The sequence below is a fragment of the Sarcophilus harrisii genome, chromosome 6, assembly GCF_902635505.1.
Source record: "Sarcophilus harrisii chromosome 6, mSarHar1.11, whole genome shotgun sequence".
NCBI classification, from domain to species: domain Eukaryota; kingdom Metazoa; phylum Chordata; class Mammalia; order Dasyuromorphia; family Dasyuridae; genus Sarcophilus; species Sarcophilus harrisii.
In genome coordinates, this window is record NC_045431.1 from 68,523,570 (window position 1) to 68,542,706 (window position 19,137).

The 19,137-nt window shown below is 37.9% G+C and overlaps 1 protein-coding gene across 1 annotated transcript in view; it reads right to left on the minus strand.

Moving 5' to 3' along the window:
- The window catches only part of LOC100924686 (FRAS1-related extracellular matrix protein 2), a 38,248-nt gene that overhangs the window by 11,794 nt on the left and 7,317 nt on the right, over positions 1-19,137 (minus strand). The window contains exons 4-6 of the mRNA XM_031943505.1: positions 4,927-5,076; positions 2,386-2,595; positions 136-333 (exon numbers count right to left, since the gene is read on the minus strand). Coding sequence (XP_031799365.1) covers positions 136-333; positions 2,386-2,595; positions 4,927-5,076 — 558 coding nt within the window. The remainder of the gene's footprint in view (positions 1-135; positions 334-2,385; positions 2,596-4,926; positions 5,077-19,137) is intronic.

Sequence of the window (19,137 nt, forward strand, 5' to 3'; positions counted from 1 at the left end):
TATGCACACGGAAATATGTGTGTATGTGTGTCTATGTGTACATATATTTCTCTTCTTCCCTTCCCCCTTACTTTGGAATTGAGAGCAAGCTACTCTGTGCTACCTCCAGGACCAAAGCGAACCCAGAGTTCTTACCTGGAAGGAAAATGACAGTGGAGTCATCCGTGTTGGGCCTTTCCTTATAATCTGCAGCCACCTGGGCAGAGCCTTGGCGAGTGTAGCAGCGAACGGTAGAGCTGAGGCTGATGTCTCCGTCACGGTGGATGATGACCCTGACCAGTCCATCTCTTTCATTTCCTGTGCAGGAGGGCTTCTTGAATTGGACCTTAGGCACTGGAAGAGAATAGCCCAAACCTCTTCATCCAGATGCTAACAGAGGGATGGTTGAGCTCCTGTCACCAATCTTTTCAAGTCATTAGGAAAACCTCAATATTTCATGATTTTTTCTCCCTTGAGGCAATTGGGGTTTAGTGACTTGCCCAGGGTCACACAGCTAGGAAGTGTCTGAGTTAGATTTGAACTCAGGTGCTCCTGACTTCAGGGCTGGTGTTCTATCCACTGCACTACCTACCTGCCCTTCATGAATTTTTTAATGCCTTTAAAATACAAGAGTGGCAGTGGAATGTTAGCACTTGGAAAGTAGGAAAAAAAAATATATATATATATATATTTGCTTTATATTTCTAATATTGGATCAATACTGTGTCTGGAACACAATAGAAATTTAACAAATGTTTGTTGAATTGAAATAATCTTGTGAAATTATGTTTAAAATGAATTCAATTATCTCTCTGTCATTCTAGGGGGATGGATATGGGGACATGGGTTCAAATCTCAGCTCCTTTATTTGACTTTCATGTAAATTTGGGAGAATGACTCAGCCTCTCTGGGTCTCATCTGTGCTACACACGGCGTTCCCTCTCTCCTCTCTCTGGCTAAATATAGGCTGTCCCCTTGTGTCTGGAATGGACTCCCTCCACCTCCTCCCCCTGGAAATGCTAGATTCTTTTAAACTCCAGTTCAAATCCTGCCTCACTTCCTTATAGCCCCTTCCTCTCAATCTAGTACCTCCTGCTCCAAATGGTCTTGGGTTTACTTTATTTATATATTGCATTTATCTATTCATCTACATATTGTTTTCCCCAAATAGAAGGTAAGCGCCTTAGGGCAGGAACTACCTCATTTCCCTTTTTGTATTCAGCACCTAGGACAGTGCTTGGCACTCAATGTTTGCTTGTTGATTAATTTGTTGATCTATAAAATGAAGGATTTGGCTAGATTTTGTAAAGTCTCTTCCAGATCTAAATCCATGACTCTATGAGCCATGATTTCCCAGGAGGAAATAAGGCACATTCTTGAGAACTTTCTTTTATCTCATCTTTTATAGGAAACCTTTCCCAACCCCTTTTAATTCTAGTTTCTTCTTTTTTTATCCTGTATATAGATTTTGTGTGTGTGTGTGTGTGTGTGTGTGTGTGTGTATGTGTATATATATATATATATATATATATATATATATATATATCTTTGTGTTGTATCCTCCTTAGATTATGAACTCCTTGAGCTCAGGGACTATCTTTTGCCTTCTTTTATAAGGAGTATTTAGTGTTTTAGCACATAGTAGTTGCTTAGTAAATATTGATTGATTAGAGAAGCATTTTGTCATCCTTCAGACTATGATAAATATGATCAATAATAACAAAATAGCAATAACTTAATTATCATTGTATAATTATATATTTATGCTTTCCAGTTTCTTAAATATTTCACATAACTTTGTAAACTGTGACTTCTTTAAGGGTGGAAATGTCCCTCTAATATAGTTTTGTTATATAAGTGAATATGTGAAGGGTCTGTGATAGCTTCAGCATGGGTAACTTTGGGAAAGGGAATTTTCATCACAAAGGAAGATCCCAGATTGTACCTACCCTATGATTTAAAGTGCTTAGGAAGTTATCTGAGTGCCATAAAGATGGATTGATTTGCTCAGGATCACATGGCTAATTGATGTCAAAGGACAAGTTTTCTGATCACCAATATAACACTAAATACTTTCAAGGGTCTATCAGTGTGAGTACTCCCTTCCATAGATTAGAATCCTTGTGAGACAAAAAGGATTCAGAATAAAGTTAAAATATTTGATGTTACCCAAGGTATCTCCATGCCATAATGAAGTATGGGGTACATTGTCTGTGGAACATACCTACAGACACATATGTACTCACTCATACTCACATTAGTTCATTGTAACATAAATGCCTAATATAAAAAAAATGAAAAGGACCATCTATTAGCCAAAAGTATCTTGGTCTAATCTCAGGTGATGCTTTTGTTACTTTGAAGGAATTATTTTAAAAACCCAAACATGACAATATTTTCGCTTACAGTCTGTGAAGGAGTCATTGATGATAACTGTAGTCGTATTAGGCTTCCCCAGCGCTGAGCCCACGGGCATGCAAAGAACCAATTCAAATTTCTCTGGACCCTCCAAGACAGGTTGTCCCAGGTCATCCACAATGGTCACACGGAAAGTCTTCATGTTCTCTCCAGGAGCAAAGTAGAGGTTTTGGCTCACCCCAACATAATCCATGCCAGCTGTCAGTAAAGCAAGAATCATGAGTGAGGTTGCAGTATTCATTGAAATTAGGGCTCTTTTTCTGAGAAGGGGAATAGCCTCCCAGTGCCTACCATTCTTTTCTACATCCAGATCCTTTGGAATAATATTTTATGGACCCAGTCTCCTGGGGAAGGTGACTAACCTGACTATCAAGGATTGTGAGATTCTCAAGACTGCACCAATATTTCCTCATCATCAGTGTGGTTAAATCCTTTCATGTTACAAGCATCCCCACAAAACTCTTATTGATGGCAGCAGAGGCTCTGCAGGCAACTTTCATTTGGAATTAAAAGCTTTTCCCTGTGATATTTTGTGTCCTTCAGTAATCTATTCTGCATTTTCCTTGATAGGCTTCTGACTTAATATTTCAAAATTCAACTCATTTTGTCTCTGACTCTGAAGTTTGGACTATCCCTCAGTAAAGTTGTCATTAACCATTTGATAATTTGACCTATCTGATCTAAGTAGCTTTTTTACAAGCAATTAAAATAGATATTTAGTCATTACATCAAACGGACAAAACCCCAGATAGATAATAACAAACCAAAAAACCTCGTGATAGAGGTATTGAGCTACAGGAACATCATTCATCAAAATATTTCTAGGCTCAAACCTGGAGGGGCTCTGCTATTCCCCGAAGGCTATTGATTTATAGATCAGAATGTTAGATTTGGAGTCTCAAGATGTAGGTTCAAGTCTTGGCTTTATTACTTATTAGCTATGTGACTGTGATTAAGTTACTTGTAGCCTCAGCTTTCTCATGTAGGAAGTGAAGATGATAATGGTTATCTTAGCATTAGTATACTTAAAGAATTGCTGAGTTTCAAATAATTAGCTGAGAACTCTGAAGTTTATGTAAGACAATCAATACTAACAGGTTTTCTTCCCTCAATTCATTATTTGCCTTCCAGTTTTGAAGCGAGCTATGAATTGAAATTCTTCCCTAACAGGAGCAGAGTTGCTGATTGTTTATAGGATTCAGGACTGAAGGTTTTATTTGAATGACTGTGAATCCTGTTTAAATTCAATTGTGTTCTGAACTAGATTATGGGGTACTCCCTTGGTTCTAATTTTGTGTTTTCTTGGTATATTAACTTCCACCACTAAAAAAGTAGTTCTGGGTGTTGTCTCCATGCCTAGAATGTTCCTTCCTCCCATTCCCCGCCCCCATCTTCACCTGACTTTCCTGTTTTTCTTCAAAATTAAGTTATAAAACCTCATCTTCTGTAAGGAGCCTTTTCCAATTATCTTTAATCTTAGTTCTTTCCCTCTGAAATAATCTGTTTATTCTGTATATATGAAAGCTCAGTTCAAGGAGCATCTTTTATACTTGGTCTTTCCTGATTTTTTTATTGTTTGTATACTTTTTTTTCTTTCTTTCTTACACAATTATATACTTTACATGTGTGTTGTATTTACTCATCTGTGTAATTATTGTGCCCACCCCCCAACCAATAGAATTTAGACTCCTTGAGTTAAGGGGCTATTCCATGTTTTTGTTTTTGCAATCCATCTCCTACCATAATGGTTTGCACATAAGAGGTGTTCAATATATGCTCACCAAATTAATGAATCTTCACTCTTCAACAAGCAGTTATTAAATCCTATTAAGGATATTCCTGTATAAGCTGGAAGGTACAGTTGATTCAGGAATCCCTATCATGACCATACTAGCAAGTTAGTATAGGGATAAGTAGAGTGGAAAATACCAGTAGCCATCATTAAAAAACAAAACAAAACAAAACAAAAAAAAAACTAATGCTTTGGGAAAAACGATCTGGGTGAAATGAATTGTCAGTTCCAAAGCAATCACTGAATTTGCTTTTTGTTTTATCTCTGCTGGACTGGTCTGAATGTCTGTTCCTGTACTTGATTTTCATACTTGTTTCAGCTCCATAATTGCTTTATTATCAATCTATCTTCATTCACTTATTAACTTATTTACTTGTTCATTATCTGTTTATTTATTTGGTTCACACTGGTTCATCTCCCTATTTGACCTTCCCTTCTATACCACAAACCAGGATACACTATTTCCTGCCCCTTATTTGCCTTCTCCCTACCTGGAGCTCAGAGGTTAGGGGACTTACCCATCACCACATAGCTCGTAAGTGTCAGAGGCTGGCTTTGAATTCTAAGTCTTTCATTCTTTCCACTTTGTTTTGCCCTTCCCATGAAGATTTGGGAAACTATCTCCAGCCAAGTTGTTGAGTTCATGCAAAAGGCGAGACTCTTTATTATTATTTTTTTCATTTTCTCTTCCTTTTCCACTAATAGATCCCTGTTCCCTTTTGAATTATTCCTCTCACCTTCCGCTGACACTGGCTCCGTCTTTCTTGACTGGATGGTGATCACGGCTGGTTTGGAAAGGTCAGTACCCTTCCTCCGTACACAAACTTCTACATAACCAGCACTTTCATCAACATGATATTCGGCATCCTCAAAATACAGAGCAGGTTCTGGGAAGACAGAGGAGAAAAAATGGTCATATTTCAATCTTGCACATTTACTGTGACCTCTGAACTGGATCCTTCACTTGGTGGTTCTGAGTATTAGGCAATTTGATAGTAGCTATCTCAGATTCAGTTTTATGTTTTGGGACTATAAGATGGAATTTAAAGAAAATGAATAAAATACCACTTGCTATTTATTGCATTTCCATAAGACACCAGATGATGAAACCAAGATAACATGTCATTCATGTTTAGTTTTAATGAGCTTGTCCTTTTAAGGGGGAAAAATAGGTCTCTTTGTACTGGAAAGATCCCTGTGGGAAATTGCTGAAGTGACTATAAATCTGTAATCCTAGCAATTACTGCAGAATTATAGGAGAACAAATTTATAGACATATCTAAAAGGGAAATTGGTCCTTACTTTTGAAAGAATTCATATATGAGGTTTTAATTTAGATCTTTGAAATAAAGAGATCTTCTTTGTGTTTTTTTTTTTTTAAGGAGGAAGAAGCAGAATTGCATTGTTTAGTTTGTTAAAAACATTTATTAAGGACAGCTTTGTGCTGCTCATGGGTAAGATACAAGTTTGGATCTCATGGAGCTTATAGCCACATGAATGAATGAATTTAAAAAATGTGTTTAGTAAGTACCTACCCATCATTATGTTTGTCAGAGGAACCTTATCAAATCATCAACTCTAGCTCGTGTAACATATCTGACAAATGGTTGCCCACTTCTTGTTCAGAGGCTTCCATGGTTACAGGGAACCATAACCTCCTGTTAGCTTAGGGAATTTTGGGGAAACTTGAATTGTTAGGAACTACTTTCTCTGTCCGATCTCAAGCTTCAATTTGTGCCTTTGCACATTCCATACATTATTCTTGATTTTGCCTTTTGGGGTGAAGTAAAAGAAATATTATTCCTCTTATACATGATACCCAATCATGTACTTAAAATCAACTACTATGTTACAAAACAGGAAGAAGCTATCACATGCTTAAAGTAAATGGGGCCATGATCTACAGGATGATTTAAAAAAACAAACAAACTTTTTCTGTGTGTCATTGATGTCCTTGCTGTCTGGTGAATTGCACGAATCCCTTCTCAAAAAAAATAATGTTTTTAAATGCATAAAATAAGATAAGCAGGATTACAAAGGAAATGAAAGCTTAGGGAAAATATAGATGTAACTTTTCTCCATTCAAATTTGTGAAATCCCTAAAAATCTCTCTTTGTTCTCCAGAGTTAAGAAACACTACTGATAGTGCATAAAAACTTTTGGCATAGACTCTCTGGACTGAATTGTATTTTTAAAAAGCCAGAATTGGGCCTGGGAATTTGTTCAAAATCTCTCATTCAGGAGTGACACTGGCTACTGTCATATCCACAGAACTGAGTTGATTAGATTGAGGAAAGTTGGGGTTCCCTTCTCTTTACTTTCTCTTCTCCCCAGTCTGCCCCCAAGTTAAAAAAAAAAGAAGAGAAAAGCCCTTATAAAAATATGTAAAACAAAACAAATTCCTAACTTGGCCATGTCCATAAAAATGTGTCTTATTTTGAATGATGAATCCATCATCTCTGCAGGAGGAGGGTAGATTCCCATTCAGTCCTCTGGAGGAAGGTGACGTTTTATATCTGTACTGGTTATCCTGCAAGCCAAACCATGGGTCAGAGGGCAGTGAAGAGGGATCACAGGACCTGGTATAGGAATGAGGGTATTGCTATTCTAGGCTTTCTAACTTTCTGTTCTGTGTTTTTCTAATTTGGGTGGAAATTTTTATTTTTATTTATATTTTAAGTTTTTACATTATTTTTATATTTGAATATAGTCTTGTCCCCTTTCTTTTTTAACAAATATTTTAAAAAGAAGGGAAAAGCCATTTTGCTATAATCAAACAACTATCAATCTTGTCTCATAAGACAGGCAATAGTCCATTATAATGATCCTTAGAGTACCAATTTCATAGTTTTGCTGTAGCACAAACAAGGAAACTAATGTAAATTGGCAAACTTTGAAGCACTATAGAAAAGTCAAATTATAGAAAATATAGTTATTTAATAATCAAGTCTAAAAGAGTGGGTTGCTGTTTCCTTACAAGAAATGAAAGACTATCGTGTCACAAATGTCAAAACCAATGAATGCCTTTAGTCTGAGCCCTCTAATGTTGATAAAAGACTTTAGTTTATAGGCTATGAAATGACTTGTGAGGAACAGAGCAAGATGGTCCTTAGTTATAGGAAGTGTAATTCATTTTTAAAGGTACAAACTAGAGAGATATACCTGGGACACATGGTAAGGTCAAGCTTGTGAGGAACAGAAGACCAATATCCTTTCCTGGTTAAGATGAAGAAAAGAAAGATGTTGATGAGCAGTCAATACACTGGAAACTAATTTCTTAGGAAAAGCAAGATTCTTTAAGACACAAAAATATACTCATGGGAAATTTGGTGTAATGGAAAGAGCATTGAAATTGTAACCTGAGGGCCTGTGTTCAATTCCCATCTCCACCATATACTACTTGTGTTATCTTGGGAAAATAATTTCTCTTCTAGTTAGGCAGTATAGTGGATAGTTCTCAGCCTCCAGTCAGGAAAACCTGAATTTAAATCTAGCCTTAGTTACTTATTAGCTGTGTGACCCTGGGCAAGTCACTTAATCTTGTCTGCCTCAGTTTCTTTATCTGTAGAATGAGCTGGAGAAAGAAATAGCATTTCACTCTAGTATCTTTGCCAAGAAAACTCTAAATGGGTCATAAAGAGTCAGACACGATTGAAAAACAATAAAATCTCTACAAAAAAGATCTAAAACAAAGTGTCCCAAGAAAACCAGGAATGAGAATGATCAAGAGAGGCCAAGTCATTTAAGTGCCAACATACAGGGTCCAATACACTCCTAAATGCTGCCTGAACTATATGAAAATATAACTGAGAAATATTTAACAAAATAAATAGAAATATAATAAAACATAGATAATGGGAATATGTGGTTTTCAAAGTCAATACATGACCTATAGGGATTCATGTATGTAGTTTGATGCCCCCACTTCTATTTGAATTTGACATCCCAGATGTAGTTTATTCTAAACTCTTGTAGGACTGCACAAAACACCTCAGAAGGACAGAAATCTTGTTTTCTCTAAAAGTGTTCCAAAGTATACACAGGTACAAGAAAATATATTTTTCTTCCCTCCCTTCCTCCCTCCCTCCCTCCTTTCCTCCCTCCCTCTCTTCTTCCCTCCTTTCCTCTCTCTCTCCCTCCCTTCCTCCCTCCTTTCCTTCCTTCTTTCCTTCCTCATTCCCTCCCTTCTTTCCTTCCTTCCTCCTTCCCTCCCTCCCTCCCTCCCTCCTTTCCTTCCTTCCTTCCTTTCCTTCCTTCCTCCTTCCCTCCCTCCCTCCCTCCTTTCCTTCCTTCCTTCTCCTTTCCTTCCTTCCTTTCCTTCCTTTCCTTCCTTCCTTCTTCCTTCCTTCCTTCCTTCCTTCCTTCTCTTCCTTCCTTCCTTCCTTCCTTCCTTCCTTCCTTCCTTCCTTCCTTCCTTCCTTCCTCCTTCCTTCCTTCCTTCCTTCCTTCCTTCCTTCCTTCCTTCCTTCCTTCCTTCCTTCCTTCCTTCCTTCCTTCCTTCCTTCCTTCCTTCCTTCCTTCCTTCCTTCCTTTCCTTCCTTCCTTCCTTCCTTCCTTTCTCCTTCCTTTCCTTCCTTTCCTTCCTCTCCTTCCTTCTCTTCCTTTCCTTCCTTCCTTCCTTCCTTCCTTCCTTCCTTCCTTCCTCTTTCCTTCCACTCCTTCCTTCCTTCCTTTCCTTCCTTCCTTTTTCTTCCTTCCTTTCCTTCCTTCCTTCCTTCCTTCCTTCCTCCTCTCCTTCCTTCCTTTCCTTCCTTTCCTTCCTTCCTTTCCTTTCCTTTCCTTTCCTTTCCTTTCCTTTCCTTTCCTTCCTTCCCTTTCCTTCCTTTCCTTTCCTTTCCTTTCCTTTCCTTTCCTTTCCTTTCCTTTCCTTTCCTTTCCTTTCCTCCTTTCCTTCCTTTCCTTCCTTCCTTCCTTCCTTCCTTCCTTCCTTTCTTCCTTCCTTTCTCTTTTTGTTATTTAGTGATTTCTGTCATAACCAATTCTTTATAATCTCATTTGGAGTTTTCTTGGCAAAGATACTGGGAAAGTTTGCCATTTCCTTCTCCAGCTCATTTTATGAGTAAGAAAATTCAGGCAATTAGGATTAAGTAACTTGTCCACTGTCACACAACTAGTAAGTGTCTGAGGCCAGATTTGAATTCAGGAAGGTGAATCTTAATGACTCCATGTCCCGTGCTCTGTGCACTATGCTGCACACCTGTCCCTAAGAGACTTACTTCTCCATTTCCCCTCTTTTGCTTCCCTGATTTCTGTATTTGATGTTGGATATTCATTTCTTCTTGACACTCTCCTCTCTAGCTCACCTGAAACTTCATCCCTTCTCCCACCTTCTTCCATCCTTATCATTGTGATTCACCTTTTTAAGTTAAAACTTGTGATTTTGTTTGTAAAGGAACTCATTGTCCAAAATTCTCTCTGCTCCTGCCAATTAGACCCGAGATTAAGTCCTATCTTTGAGACACACTATGTGAACTTGAACAAATTATTTAACTTCCCAGTACCTCAGGCACCCCACTCTCTGTGATACCCTCAATAGATTAATTCCAATTTATTTCCCCAAAGCCCAGATTATCACATTTCTTCCAGCAGAGTCCTAGGATAAGATTATAACTTCCTGGTTTATACCTGGTCTTTGGGCCAAAGCAAACCATTTTCTGTCAATCCCTGAAAGTTCATCTCTTATAACCTTCCCCTCCATTAACAGGGTATGGTGAATGTTATCACTGAAATTTGCCCCATGACATTGATTCATTGTTGGTGGAGTTGTGAACGAATCCAACCATTCTGGAGTAGTTTGGAACTATGCTCAAAAAGTTATCAAACTGTGCATACCCTTTGATCCAGCAGTGTTACTACTGGGATTATATCCCAAAGAGATTATAAAGAAGGGAAAGGGACCTGTATGTGCACGAATGTTTGTGGCAGCCCTTTTTGTAGTGGCTAGAAACTGGAAACTGAATGGATGTCCATCAGTTGGAGAATGGCTGAATAAATTGTGGTATATGAAAATTATGGAATATTACTGTTCTGTAAGAAATGACCAACAGGATGATTTCAGAAAGGCCTGGAGAGACTTACACGAACTGATGCTGAGTGAAATGAGCAGGACCAGGAGATCATTATATAACTTCAACAACAATACTAGATGATGACCAGTTCTGATGGATCAGGCCATCCTCACAACGAGATCAACCAAATCATTTCTAATGGACATTAATGAACTGAACTAGCTATACCCAGAAAAAGAACTCTGGGAGATGACTAAAAACCATTACATTGAATTCCAATCCCTATATTTATGCACACCTGCATTTTTGATTTCCTTCACAAACTAATTGTACAATAATTCAGAGTCTGATTCTTTTTGTACAGCAAAAAAAAAAAAAAAGAAAAGAAATTTGCCCCATGATGGCTGTCTCTGCAGTCATTACAATTTACTGAGGTAACTTTATTATTTGAAGCCTGAACATGAAGCCAAAAAAGAGACAGGGTGGGGAGAAATATAATGGAAGTAGTCTATCTGGAAATGCACCAGATTAATCAAGAAAACCACGATCACAAAGAAAGTCATTTGAAATTGTTCTCTTATCTTCCTTCCCTTGCCTTTCATGCATTGCCAATAAAGGAACTATTGGTTTTACAACTACAAAGCTCCAAACACAGAGCCTCTGTTTCCCTTCCTCCTCCTCCCCGATATCTGATAATCTTCACTGAAGGACTTGATACTCTATCAACACATTACAAACTTAAATGCTTTTTTTTTTTTTGTTGGATAGGTTTTTCCTATTTGAGAGTGTCTGCTTGAATGGATTCCTTATCTTTTTTTTTTTTTGGCATTAAAACAATTTATTTATAAATAAAAAAATAGATATATTTATTTGATTTATTTACAAATAAAATAAAATTAAAATTAATATACTTAGTTATTTGATTACAAATAAAATTGAAATAAAATGAATATACTTATTTTATGCCTATTATTTTAATTTAATTTATTTTTTTATTATTTGGAATTCTGTCATGCCATAAGCAGCAATCCCCTTTCTTTGGGATTTTAACTTCATTGTGAAGCAGCAAGATGCTTACATTTCTATCTTCAAAGTTCACTATGAACAACTGGATTCTTTGTTCTGTTCCTTATACCTAGAGATCATGCTCCCACATAGAAGATAACAGTGATATGGAGTCCACAGTCCTTCAAAAAGGATTTAGGATCCATTTTACAAAACCTTCATTGTTCAGATGCCTAGAGAGAGCCTGTATCAAAAACTTGGCACTCTCTTCAGACCATCTGCCTTTTAGGGTATGTGCAGGAACATATATTCTGCAAGAGATTTTCTTGCTTAAATAGTGTCTACTATGTGGAATGACAATTTTGTCTTAGAATTTGTCCAAAAGACTTCCAGTCCCTTAAAAGAAATAAAAAATAATTGTAGTTAACAGTTGCTTACTGGATACTTAAAATTTAATGTTGGTGGGATTGTGAAAAAACAGGTCATGATACTAAAATTCTAGAATAGGTTTCGGCAACCGTCATACAGCATGCAGCAAAAGTTTCAAAAAACAATCATGACTTTTGACCCAATAACATAACTTTGGAAATTACATCCGCTTATGGTGCAATCAAAAACAAACAAACAAAAAAGGCTGCTTATTCAAAGATTTTCATGGTAGCATCATATATAAATTAGAAAAAATTGGAATCAACTTAAATGTCAAGCAGTAAAATTGAACCGTGGTATAGTTTTGCACAGTAGATTGAGTGCTAATTCTGGACTCAGGAACACTCATATTTGTAAATTCAAATCTGGGCTCAGACACTATCTGTGTGAAACTGGGCAAGTCATTTAATCCAGTTTGCCCCAATTTCCTCATCATCAAATGAACTGGAGAAGGGAATGACAAGCTATTTCAGTATCTTTGCCAAGAAAACCCCATTTGGGATCCCCAAATGGGATCACAGAAAGTTGGATGTAACCTAAATGACTAAACAGGAACAAATGTACAAATGAGGTAGTCAAATGGGATAAATGAAAGAAAGTGAGAAAAAAGCTTTTATGAACCCACGAAAAATGAAAAACAAAAGAGAAAAGAACCCCAGTGAAATATACACTAACTGTATCCATGGAAGAGACAAAAAAATCCCAATGATGGAAAAGAGAATAGTCAAACAAAATGTGGTATATGAATGGAATAGAATATGATGAACACTAAAGAATGGTGAATATGAAAACTTCAAAGAAACATAGAAAGATATGTAGGGCTTGATGCAGAATTAAATAGGAACAGAAGGACAATATACATAATGACTAAAATAATGTAAATAAGAAAACTTCCTGAAAGAAAGTGAAATCTGAGCACCTAAAATAACAGCAACGGTCCTTGAGAGCAGAAAATGAAATTCTCCTTCCTCATCTCAAAAGAGATGTGGTGGATTGCCAGGGAGAATGCTACAAACATTGTGAATCAGGTATTTTTTCTTTAATGAACTTTTCCTTTGTTTTTTTCCTTTGTTGTTCCTTTATAATCATTACAATGGCATGATTTTGAGGACAACCACACTTGTATCATCACAAACGCCTCAATGAAAAGCAGGATTTAACTGAATTAGGGTTAACCAATAGCCAGTCAGAGGAATTAGGTATGTTGGTAATTTATGGATCTGCTCTGAAGGAACATGAATCTTCCAATGGTAAGAGATAAGGGGCATGGAGACAGGAAAGGAAGGGTGTTTCTAAATTCAGCATCTTCAGGTCAGGATTCAGGTGCTCAAGCCCAGGTATGCTTCTCAATGTCAGGTGAACACCTGATAAACTGTTCTTGTGGTTCTGTTTAGCTTTTGTGGATCCTCTAGGAGAGTAACTTTTCCCCATTGGCTTTGCATAGAGAAGTGAAAGGGAAGCATTCTGATTTAACAAAAAAGAAGGCTTTAGGGGAAAATGTTGAGGAATGTTGTATTGTTCATCCTTCATTTCTTAAGAGAAGCAATGACATCACAGGTGATATTTTGACTTGTGCATGAATTGGAATTAAATAAAGTACAGTTGCACAAAGTTGTTCACCTTGTTCTCTCTTCCCATCATCGAAGTTCAATGGAAGGACAAACGTCATGGATGGTTGGTGATGGTCTGGGAGGCACCTTGAGATCTTTGATGTCTTACCAAGCTCTGGGAATAACATGGAACCTGCTTCAGCTGCCTTCAGGGCCATTGGAACAGATTGTTCTCATCTGCCTGTCCCATCAGGAAAAGTCTTTACATGCTTGGGGTAAACAGTCCTCTTACTGATGGGTTTGGAGTCTGTTGGTCACCCTCGGTCTGCTTTAACTCATTTGCCAAGATGGTGCTAAGGGAGGGACGGAGGGAAAGAGGGAGAAAGAGAGAGAGAGAGAGACAGAGAGACAGAGAGAGAGACAGAGAAAGAGAGAGAGACAGAGGGAGGGAGAGAGAGACAGAGATAGATAGACAGAGAGATGGAGGGAAGGAGGGAGAAAGGGAAGAGGGAGAGAGGAGGCAAAGAGGGAAAGAGAGAGAGAGGGAGAGGAAGAGGGGGACAGAGAAGGGGAGTGAGTGAGAGAAGGAGGGAGGGAGAAAGAAGGAGGAGGGATAGAGGAAGGGTGGGAGGGAGAGAGGAGGAAGGAAGGTACTATGACTGCAGTTCCTCTCTGGCTTGTGGTATTGGACTTGCAGACAGCTTCCTTGGAATCCCCACCCCTTTCTGTCCTTAAAGGAGGGAGGCATTCCCAATGCATCATGGAGAGTATTAAAATGTTACACACTACTGTACACCATTTATAAGACATCGGGCTTAGTTATCCCAAAGTTAATCTTGTCTGCGACTTTTTGATTGGTTGTAGAATTGTCTTTCATTTGTCATTGTCAAGCTCCCCACTTCCCGTACCTTTCCATGTTTAATCTTCCCACATTACCTTGGTCTTCTAGATATATTATGGCCTGGATGATTAATGAGCCCTTGGCACAGCATTTAATCAATACTGTCTTGTCTATTATGGGCTATGACAGCTGGAAGTGGGAGCCCATTCTCTGAGGAAAGGTTTCTCCCAGACTAATAATCCCCATCAGGACCCCCAGAGTTACCTGCTCGGCTAGACTCCATGTCTACAGGAAAACTTCCAGCAGCTTCTGTAATTTTGAATTGTATGAAATCAAGGAATGTCAAGAAAAGTCTGGGAAAGAAGCTCAGGAATCTTTCAAACCCAAAAAAATTTAACTTTCTCTTTTGTTGGCCTCACTTTGGGGAAGCAGTCTGGAGAATTACTTCCTCCAGTTATTTTAAAGTTTATGGTGAGAATTATTAAAATATGGTTTAATTTTTTAAAAAAAACTTTAAGGAGGTGTCTCATTAGTAACACATCATGCTAGGTCCTGGGGACATGAAGTCTTTTCTCTCAGGGAACTTTCATTTAATTGGGGGCAGGCAGAAGAGAGATATGAACACAGACCACAATGATTCTGGGGAAATCAGGACTCACACAATAGACACGGCTAGGCGGTTCAGTGGATACAGTACCAGGTGAAATCTGGAAGAGCTCAGACAGCACTAGTTGTGTCACCCTGGTACTTCAGGTAACCTCTGTTTACCTGAGTTTCCTCAAATGTAAAATAGAGAAAATAAAAACACTTATTTCCCAGAGGTTGTTAATAGGTTCAAATGAGATAATATTTATACAGTGCTTAGCACAACATCCAGCCCATAGTAGGTGCTTTATAAGGGTCAGGTATGATGATGATAATGATGATGATAAAGTGCAAAAACAAATAAGAAGAAATCATTTCCAGTTGGGCTGGAAAGCACAGAGCAGATCTTTCCTGGCCCAGGGAAGGGAAGAGTTGACATGTTAATTAGTCATGAAGGGAGAGAGAGGTTATTGTGGAAAAAAATGGAGTGGGGGGGGTGGGTAAAAGGGGACAAAGTTAATTCCTACTAATTGGGCAGTGGCTAAACAAATTGTGGTTCGTAAGTGTAATGGAAAAGAGACTGTAAGAAATGGGAAATATGAAGAATTCGGGGGAACTTGAAAAGGATTATATGAATTGATAACAGATGGAGTCAGTAGAATCAAAAAGATAATAACAATAAGAAAATTGAAAGAAAAACAAAAAAAGAAACTGGATGCTGTGTAATTATATTGACCAAGCATGGCCCCAGAGCAGCATTGAGAAAATGCAACTATCTCCTCTCACAGTGCAGAAATGGGAGTCCATGGCTATGACATATTAACTATCAGACATGGTGGATTATGGATGACTTTTGCTGAAGTGATTTTTCTTTCTCTATTTAAGATTTGCTACAAGAGAGACTCTCCTCGTTTTCTACCAACAGCGTGACGGTAATGATAAAGTATGTGATCTGTGTGCATCTCTCCCTCCGCTCCCCATTCTCCATTAAATGGAAAGCTGTCTGAGAAAAGATGCTGTGCCATATCTTGCTTTGAGCCCAAGCACCAAGCGGGGTATCCTGCTAATGAGATGTAAACCAGGATGACATGACTGGGGCTTTTAGCTGGATTGCCAAAATGTAGAGTGTGCTGACAGCACTGTTTTATAGTTTGCTTCCTTCCCCCAAACTTGGGTTCCAGATGAGCCCCTTCTTTTGGTTGGTCCTGTCTTTGAGTTTCAGCAGCATAGAAACCAGGGAGAGGCTTCCCCTCCCAGCATTTACATCCCTTCCTCTGATTTCCTCTGATTATCCTAGGCATAAAAATAGTTAGTTACAGCTCTGATTATAAATCGGGTCCTTTTGCTTTGATGTTATTATTTGATATTGTTGGTATATGGATATTATTATAGGATTAGGGCAAACATTTAGCATTCAAAGTGGTTAATGTCTTATTGAGTTTGTCTTAATTTAAGGATTTGTTTCCTTCTTATGGAAAAGTGCTTATCTTTATAAGATATAATTATAACTGCCTTCTTCCATGATGTTTTTCCCAATGGCAGATATAGCCAGATGGTGCATGAAAAAGGTGCTGGGAGAAAAGTTAAGAAGAGATGAGTTCAAATTTGACCTCTGACATATTAACTGTGTGATCTTGGGCAAGTTATTTAATCCCCCCCCCCTCTCTTTCAGTTTTCTCATCTATAAAATGTGAATAATAATAGTATCTACCTCACAGGGCTGTTGCAAGAATCAAGTGACATAAGTGTAAAGAGCTTAGCATAGTGTTTGGCAAAGTAAGGGCTATATAAATCTTAGCTATTGTTATTATTAGGAAGGTCTGATTTAAATCTATCCCTAGTCATTTACTAGCTGTGTCACCTTAGGCAAGTCAAGTAACCTCTGTTTGCCTCAGTTTCTTCAAGTAACCTCTGTTTGCCTCAGTTTCTTCAACTGTAAAATGGCAATGACACCTTTTCCCCAGAGTTTTTGAGAAGATAAAATGAGATAATAATTGTAAAGAGCTTAGCATAGTGCCTGACACATTTTGTTTTCTTCCATTGACAACTCTTCTTTTAATCCTCCTTCCTACTGAACAAAGAGGGATCACTTTGGAGATAACCATAGAATGATATTCCAATAACTCTCAGTTAAGTTAATAGTCATTACAGTTAAGTGGATTTTATTTGGATTCTTCTTTTAGACTCTACAGGAAACAAAATATAATTTTATTACCTTGAAAAGCAGTGTGAGCAGTATTCCTAATCACAGGCAAAAAAAGCTGTAAATTCATAGAATGTTAGATTTTGCAGTCAATTTAAAGAGGATTTAGTTCTAAGTCAATTTATTTTATAGAGGTGAAACCAGAAACGCTCACCTGTTAATTGGATTGACCAGAGTCACAAAGGAAGCAAGTGATAGAGTGGACACTGAGCCAATCCCATCTCCCTTGACAAGACAAATTTCTTTTTCCTTTTATATCATGTTTGTTTGGTTGAAAGTAGGAGGTTTTAACCTGGGGTCAGTGAACCTATTCTGAAAATATTTTGGCAACTCTCTATAGTTAGTTCCATTGCAATCCTACATCATTTTATGCATTTACAAATAATATTTCAAGAAGGGGTCCATAGGCTTCCCAAATGGGTAAAAAAAGGTGTTTGGACAAGGGAATGCTGGAGTCAGTTTAAACTGGTTCCCATGGTAGGTACATGTTAAATTTTTAATGCAAATATTTACATCTGGGAAATTGAAATTGCCACAAATCAGGGTTTGATTTATTGTTTTTCTGATTGTCTGGATATGAGAAAATGATGGAGAAACCATTAACGATTCAGGTTAAAATTAAGTGTGTTGTATACTTTTTTTTGGACAGCTTGTTTAAAATTTTTCTAGCATAGCTCTGCGTTCAAGACACCAAAAAAAAGTGCTTTAATGGGAGTGAAAACTCATAACATGCTTAACAAAGACCATCTAGTTCACCAAAATTTGAACACTCATCAAATCTACGGGTTTTGTTTCCTTATCTATAAAATGAAGGAATTGGAACAAATGCCTTCTCATGTGACTTTCAGCTCTTACGTTCTATGATGCTATTATTTCATTGATATTCCACGGTCAGGGTATCCAAGGGTAATGGAAATCTCACCAAAAACTGAGATGAGCTTTTTTTCTTTTTTCTTTTTTTTTTTTCCTGCAGAAAATTCATCTCTGTCTTAATTGTAAAGGAAGGAGATTGGAAGACTCCACTTTGTACTTGATGGATGTTTTCCATGAAGTGAAACTACTCAAACCAATTTGGTAAAATGATGACTTTATAATGTGAACATTATAGTACCCTGTAACTGAGGGAAATGAAGTCAAGGTAGGTCAGCTGCCAAGAAGGTCAATCTTGGATACATGGTCATTTTACATAAGACCCTGAAAGAGGAGAGAGGAAGAGAGATAAGGAGAGGAGGAGGAAGAAAAGGGGAGAAAGAGGGAAGTAGAAGGAGATTGCAATGAAAAAAAAAGAAAAAGGGGAGAAGGAGAAGAAAAGAGAGGAGAAAGAGAAAAAGTGAGTGAGAGAGGACAGAGAAGAAGAAGAGAGAGAAAGGGAGAGAAAACAGAGAGAGAAAGAGAGAGAGAGAAATATTTAATCTGCTGCTTTCCCTTCAGCCATTACCATAATTTTTCCAAAGACAGGATAGTGTATGGAACAGCTTAGCTGGTGATAAATTAGCCAGCCCAGCTGGGGAATGTCAACTTCTCAACTTCTACTTGATTTACTAATATGGCAAAGTCACAGCATAGCTTCATACTTTATTGGTACAATGCTTAGGTTAATTAAAGCAAGGTGTTACATCTACTCCAGTGCCTCACTGGAAAATGAGAGATGACTGTGGGTCATCTTGAAGGGTTCTGCCAGAGGAAGCCAAGTTCTGGTGGGTCCTACCAAACTGGAAAGGCTTGGGAGAAGCCTGAGAATAGACTGGGTGTCTGTTATCTATCTTATCTCCCTAAATAAACTCAAAGAGCTGGTTGTCTATGGTGTGTATGTGTGTGTACATTAGTGGATAAAATATCCACTCACAAATTTAAGGATCCCCAAAGCTTTGAAGCAGCACAGAACTCTGGGTCTAAAGTCAACAACACTCTTCCTGAGTTAAAATATGGCCCCAGATACTTAGTAGCTGAGTGATCTTAGGCATCACTTCACCCTGTTTGCCAAGTTTCCTTATCTGTAAAATGAGCTGGAGAAGAACATGGCAAAGCAGTCCAGTATCTTCACCAAGAAAACCCCAAAAGGGATCACTGTAAAATGAGCTAGAGAAGGAAATGGCAAAGTACTACACAGTATGTTCACCCAAGAAAACCCCCAAAGGGATGGCTATAAAATGAGTTGGAAAAAGAAATGACAAAGTAATACAATATCTTCACCAAGAAAACCCCAAAAGGGATCACTCTAAAATGAGCTGGAGACGTAAATGGCAAACCGGTCCATTATCTTCACTAAGCAAACCCCAAAAGAGCAAACTCTTTCACTAACAGTTGAAGATGACTGAAAAATGTCT